General features: G+C 36.7%; 1 protein-coding gene across 1 annotated transcript; it reads left to right on the forward strand.

Annotated features, from left to right (window-relative positions):
• The first annotated feature begins 476 nt into the window (after positions 1-476).
• Positions 477-2,750, forward strand: LOC108458134 (BAHD acyltransferase DCR). The gene has a single exon (XM_017757408.2). The coding sequence runs from the start codon at positions 993-995 to the stop codon at positions 2,391-2,393; it is 1,401 nt and encodes a 466-aa protein (XP_017612897.1). The 5' UTR covers positions 477-992; the 3' UTR covers positions 2,394-2,750.
• The last annotated feature ends 4,468 nt before the right edge of the window (positions 2,751-7,218 follow it).

The raw sequence follows: 7,218 nt of genomic DNA on the forward strand, positions 1-7,218 counted from the left end.
AGTTTTGTTTTAATGCCATCTGAGTCTGTCGGATTTGTTTGTGTCCAGGTCTTACCCCCTGTAAAGCGCCACACAAACACATTGTTAATATTTTTATTTAGTTGGTTGCCGAGCGGCTATCGTAGGGGCGGCATGGGCCAATCCATTCTTCTCTAAATACACCAAAATCGCTACTAGCAGCTCTCGGACATTGTCATGTGAATCGCTTAATGTATAAATTACTAATCAAATTTTCGAAAGGAACCTTGGGTGGGATGATCCCCTACGGAGCAAAGAAATTATGGGGTATATATCCTGGTCAAAAACATTTTGTGGTATTGCCTCTTTTTGTGTGCGGCTCTCATTATTTCTAGAATCGCATAATTAAGCTACCTAGCATATTGGATGATCCATAGACTCTCAAAGAAATTATTAATGATTACAGGAGCACTGAAGTTGTGATGAGAGTATGGAATCTTATCCAAGTTTCGAAAATGGGGGGAACAATAACAAAAGAAAAAGGATTTAGCAATAATTGGGTGAAGATTGTTAACTTTTGACCTGAAATGAGTAGGCAAAATTTTAATTAATGCAGTGAGGTTAGATGATTAGCATAATCGCCTAAATTAACCTTTGCAAAATTGGCCGGTCCATTATTTTTTCTTCATGAGCAGTTGCGGTTATTACAGGTGCTAGTTAGGGTCGACACTTCGACAATGAAACGAGAGATATAGATTTATAAATCTATCCCGACAAATCCAAATAGATAGAAATAAAATATCTATAATATATAAACAAATGGATTTAGGGAGAGAAAGACATAAGAGAGAAAAAAATTAATTAATAAAATAAACAAATAAACAACTACCACCAAACCTCCTTTTTTGCGCCAAGTTCATGAACTTAAATCCTTTGTTTCTCCTATATAAATCCCTCTTTCCCTCGACCATTCTTCCTCAGCTACTATTGATCAGCTCAGACATTGGAAAACAAAAACACTACTATATATCACCATGCCTTCTTCACCTTCTTTTACTCTTGTGTCTAGATGCACGGTTTCCCCAGACCAAAAATCTGACATCAAAACCTTAAAGCTTTCGGTTTCTGACATCCCTATGCTTTCATGTCAGTACATTCAAAAAGGGGTTTTGCTCACTTCTCCTCCTTATTCGTTCGACGACCTCGTGTGCTTCCTTAAACAATCCCTGTCCACTACTCTCTCCTACTTCCCTCCTTTGGCTGGTCGTCTCACCACTGACCCCGACGGTCACGTCCACATCACCTGCAACGATGCCGGCATTGACTTCCTCGTTGTGAAATCCCCCAATATTTCCATTCACAACGTTTTGGTCCCTGGCGATGTCTCCGATTGTGTCAAACAGTTTTTCACATTCGACAAGACACTTAGTTACTCAGGCCACTTCAAGCCCTTAGCTGCAGTTCAAGTAACCGAGTTGGCCGACGGGGTTTTTATTGGGTGTATAGTGAATCACGCTGTGACCGATGGGACTTCATTCTGGCACTTTTTCAACACCTTCGCTGAGATCACCAAAGGGGCTTTAAAAATATCGAAATCTCCCGATTTTGGTCGGAACACCGTGTTTAATTCCCAAGCCGTGCTTAAATTCCCTCCCGGAGGACCCACTGTTACTTTCGCCGGCGACGAGCCGTTGAGGGAAAGGATTCTTCATTTCAGCAGAGAAGCGATTTTAAAACTTAAATACAGAGCTAATTACGGTTGTTTATTAACTAAACAAACGAATTCCGAAGTCTTAGGCAAGCTCTGTAACGACAGTTGGAAATCCGTTAACGTGGAAACTAACGGTAAAGTGAGAAACAATAATGATGAGATTTCGTCCTTTCAATCACTCTGTGCTCAGCTTTGGAGGTCGGTGACCCGGGCCAGGAAATTGGAGCCAACCAAAACGACGACGTTTAGGATGGCGGTGAATTGCCGCCACAGGTTGGACCCAAAGCTGGAGCCGTACTACTTCGGAAACGCTATTCAGAGTATTCCGACTTTCGCCTCAGCAGGTGAGTTGCTGGGAAAGGACTTGAGCTGGGCCGCCGATATACTGCATAAAAACGTGGTGGCGCATAACAATGATACGGTGCGGAAAGGTGTAGCGGATTGGGAGAAGCAGCCGAGGTTGTTCCCGTTGGGTAACGCTGACGGTGCATCAATCACCATGGGGAGCTCTCCCAGATTCCCAATGTACAATAATGATTTTGGGTGGGGGCGACCTTTGGCGGTGAGGAGTGGTAGGGCCAACAAGTTTGATGGGAAGATCTCAGCCTTTCCTGGGAGAGATGGGAACGGGAGCGTTGATTTGGAGGTTGTTTTGGCCCCTGACACCATGTTGGGGGTTGAGAATGACCCTGAGATTATGCAGTACGTATCCGAATTCCTGTGAGTGCAATCAGTAGGGAAAAGAAACATAAATCCGAGGTGGCAATTTGTGATGGGTGATAAGTTGTTAAACCTTTACCAAATCTTGGAGGAAGAAAATACCACCATAAACTTCAACGGCTGTGATTTCATTTCCTGTAAACTCAAAAAAAAGAAAAAGAAAAAGAAAAAAAGGTTACCCCTATAAAAATGGATCAAATCAGAACCCATAAAATTCGAGTTATTTTCCCAATTCTTGCGTCGGTTAGGTTTCATATATATATATATATATATATATATATATATATCTATGGTTTGGAAATTTTTTGGTATCATATATGTGTAATGGCAACATAATATTAGAATGAGAGATGAAATCAAATGGCTGTGTTTCTAATTACCAATCTGGGTAGCGGCAACTATCCGGATCATCTCAGGTCCGTATCTCTAATACTAGCTATGGAGGCATGTTTTGTCACATTCAATTGTTTATTTTAATCTTTCTTTTTCTTTAAGATAATCCTCTTAAATTCTAAACAACAACCACACATATACATAACACAATTCATTTGTATCTAACATTTTTCTCTCAAAACCAGAACCAAAATAATATCAAGTTTGACTTCTTTTTAAGGATGTTTTTACACTTTTAACTTATATTATCATTTTACGATGAAGTGCATAACTCTTGGCCTACCTCCAGATATCGATCAGGATATGTTGTCAAAAGTGAAAATGATTTTTCCTTTGAAATTAAGGCTATGTATGTACACTTGCTTGTACGCGGTAATTAGTCGACGTTAAAAGTGAAATTACAATCCAAAAAATAATTATCTCCTCGCAAAATTCTTGGCAAGTACAACGAACCCACTTTTACTATTACTTTTTCAACTTTAAAGAACCTCTCATTTTCTGAAATGGAAAAATTTATTCACGTTTAAAATGATGCCGCTTTGGACTATTTTCTTCGCAAATACAATATTAACATGTATTTCACTCGTCAAATGTAACATTACAGTCACTAATGTTATATTTAGAAATAAAATTACGTGCTCAAATTTTAATATTTTAACTATTTTATAATTTTATATTACGATCATCATGTAGTATAATATATAATTTTATTACGACTTTTTATTAAGTAATTTAGGATTTTAGATGGAATACAAAGTTTAGGAAAAATTACCCTTAATTTTCAGATAAAAATAAAGAAGTTTTGCAAATTCAATACCTAAATTTATTCAATACTAAAATTTTATTCAAATTTTATGAGAATTTCGAACGAGATGCTTGAAATGGATGATGGTCTGTCTTCCTATTATTCAATACCTAAATATTTTTTGGCAGTTTAAAGTGTATATATATATATAATACATATGTATAAAAACATTAAACATATTTTCTATCCAAAAATAAATATAAATATGGATATGAAACTTTTACTTTTGTTAAAAGAAACAGTAACAAGCATATCATAGCATGAGTAATCTAAAGTAAAATTAAATAATTTGAGAAAAATTTATTTATTCCATTTGACAATTCGTGTACCTATGTACTATTTATTTTATAATTATATTTAAAGTATTCATTTATTTATATAAACTCTTTAAGATAAGAACATTTTGTATCATATATAAAGCTAGCTGAAAAAATATAATATATAAATTGGTTTTATTATTTGTAGCATGTAATATTTCGCATCAAATTTATTTATGACGTTTCAGTAACAATTCAATTATGTTCCACTTGTTGGCTTTGTATTGCTAGCAACAACCTATGTGGTGAGATGTTGAAAGGGCTTCATCATCAACCACTATCGTAAGTGGATTTTCTTACTTTTACTAAAATTTTACATTCCATTAATTAAGTATTCATGTAATCTTATCATGAAACATAATTTAAAATTCCACGAAATAAACTCGTCATTTTCCTAGATATGTCTGCTCCAATTTCTAGATTTCTGGGCAGGTATTGCGATTGTAGAACATGTGGAAAATGTTGTTAAATATATCAACCCAAAACACCACAATTGTATATATTTTATTGCTTCTCATATTCATCACTCCCCTATGAATGACCTCATTATTTTGTATTGTTGCTTTACTTTATAGGTGACATCTTTTTCCCCTACTTTTCATTTGTCCTATATATGTCAACATCCTTCGTAAAAATTTAAATTAGCTACAGTTTCCACATGTGGTTGTGCAGGAAAAATTAAACCAATGTTGGTTTAATTTGTTGAATGTTCAAAAGCACCGTCGTCTGTAAAGTATCATTTTTACTGTTTTAAGATAACAATGAGATATTTTAGCCTTTGAGTTGAATTAACCTCTCATCTATTTGATATATATATTTATATAAACCAGCCGGTAATCATTAGTAAAATGAAAGAGCTGTTACATCCATCAATCGTTGTAAACGACTGGCAAAACGAGACGATGCCATAACACAGTTCTTGAAAGAAGAGAAAAACAATAAAGCAAGTAAAAAAAACAAAAACTAACCTAAACAAATTGGAAACCAAACAAAAAAAACACGACCTAAATAGCTGAAATATGAAACGGCCCTCCACAAAATATTGCATTTAACCACCACCATTCTTGAAAAATCGAGCTTATGATCTCCGCATCCCACGATGATGGCATCTCAACTATTTCCCCCAACTCACTCCTTCTAACTTAATCGCCTCGGAGTCCTAAAATAATCATTCCTTCAGTACTAGAAAATCAACTCAACCTTGTTCTAGTGTCACGGGTCAGAATTCAAAGCCCGTGACCATCGCACCAAATGCATCTGATGGAGGTCTATTGTTTAGATGGGGATCATTTGGCCCACGAGAGCTGGCTCAATTCAAGGAACTATTAGAGAAGCTTGTCAAATTGAAGCCTGATTGGCCAGATAGCGAAGATATGGCAACTTAGGCAACTATGGTAACTAATCTTAAAAGATAGAGGAAATTATATCTTGTAAAGATTAGATAGGATTTGATATGGCAATATCTTGTAAATCCCTTAAATCATGGGATATGGTTAATCTTGTCCGTCGATGTTAATGTATCTTGACCGTCGATTTTGGGGGAGCTCAAGAATCAATAGAGAGCCTCCCTCTCATTTGTACTCACTCCATTCATTGTTTCATTATTCTTTGTGAATAAGAGAATAGTGAGCATTTACTAAAACACTTTGTGAGCACTTTTTCTGTTGTTCTTTTGGTTGCTTCTTTTGGCATAAATCGCTTCCGCTTTTCAATTTGGTGCCTTGGAGGAGTTCTTAAGGAATCCTCACTTGAGTAAAGGCTGAATTAGGCGAGTTTGGAAGAGCGGATCGCCTAAGGCCGCACGGATTGTAAGACGAAAGGTCTAGCCCCGTAACACTAGCATAACCCTTCAATCCCATTCTGCTTCTACTTATACCCACCCAGAGCTTCCTCTATCCATATCCAGGCCGGCTCCCCGAACCTTCATCCCTCTTCCGCTAGCATATGTGCTACACGATTCCCTTGATGAGGTATAAATCTAAACTCCATTGACTCTAAATTATTAGCCCTAACTTTAATATCCTTTACCAAAGCACTAATAACCGATTTACCATATTTAGCGGCCCTTAGTTTCTTTATGACAATCAAGGTGTCTCCCTCAACCACCACCTCTCAAAACCCTAACTCCTCCATCAGAATCACTGCACTGAGACACGCCCTTGCTTCTATTGCCGTCGAGTCTGCCACATTTTCGTAGGGGTAATTACCCGTGGCCACCACTAACCCCTCATTGTTTCTAACTAAAATACCAATCGTTGCCTTCTTTGTTAACTGGTTAAAAGTGGCATCAAAATCTACCTTCATTGAAGTTCCTGTTAGTTGTCCCTCTGTAATGTGTACTTGTTAAAATTGTGGTAACACTTCTTCCAAATTCTCAACCTCTTGCATGTATGATTTTGCAAACACAACTATGTCATTCACATTTTGATTAACTCCTTCATAATAGATATTTTTTTGATTAAACAATAGAGCCTAGAAAGTGACCACTCACAGTTTACATGTGTCCAACGTATAGTTTATGAACTCATTAGCTAACTAGCATCTCTAATTGTTTTCATAGTTGGAGGAGGAAAATGACACCTTCAAGTCTCGTAGAACTTGGATCGTGACTGGACACTAGCGGAACAAATGCTAAACCATCTCCACTACAGGAAAATAGGGCTTTAGCGGTGTTTTTAGTGGCGTTTTATCAAAAAACGCCGCAAAAATTATAAAACACAGAGCAATAGTGGCATTTTGGGTAAAACGCCGCTAAAAAAAGAGCAATAGTGGCGTTTTAGTAAAAGACGCCGCTAAAAATAGAGCATTAGCGGCGCTTTTGGTAAAACGCTGCTAAAAACCAGAGAATTAGCGGCGCTTCTGGTAAAACGCCGCTAAAAACAAGAGCATTAGCGGCGCTTTTGGTAAAACGCCGCTAAAAACCAGAGCATTAGCGGCGCTTCTGGTAAAACGCCGCTAAAAACCAGAGCATTAACGGCGCTTCTGGTAAAACGCCGCTAAAAATAAAAGCATTAGCGGCGCTTTTGGTAAAATGCTGCTAAAAACAAGAGCATTAGCGGCGCTTTTGGTAAAACGCCGCTAAAAGTCATATAACCCCTAAACCCCCAAAAAATCATAAACACTAATCTATAACCCCTAAAACAATAATTATTAAAATTTATGGTTATACAATATATTAAATATTTTCTTATATAATCGTAAAAGAGATAGTATTGAATTTAAAATATTGAATTAATTGTCATTATAGTTTAAGGTTTATGGTTTAAGATATATGGTTTAGGGTTTAAGGTTTATGAGTTAACTATGGTTTAAGA

Source organism: Gossypium arboreum, chromosome 4 (genome assembly GCF_025698485.1).
Source record: "Gossypium arboreum isolate Shixiya-1 chromosome 4, ASM2569848v2, whole genome shotgun sequence".
Lineage (NCBI taxonomy): Eukaryota > Viridiplantae > Streptophyta > Magnoliopsida > Malvales > Malvaceae > Gossypium > Gossypium arboreum.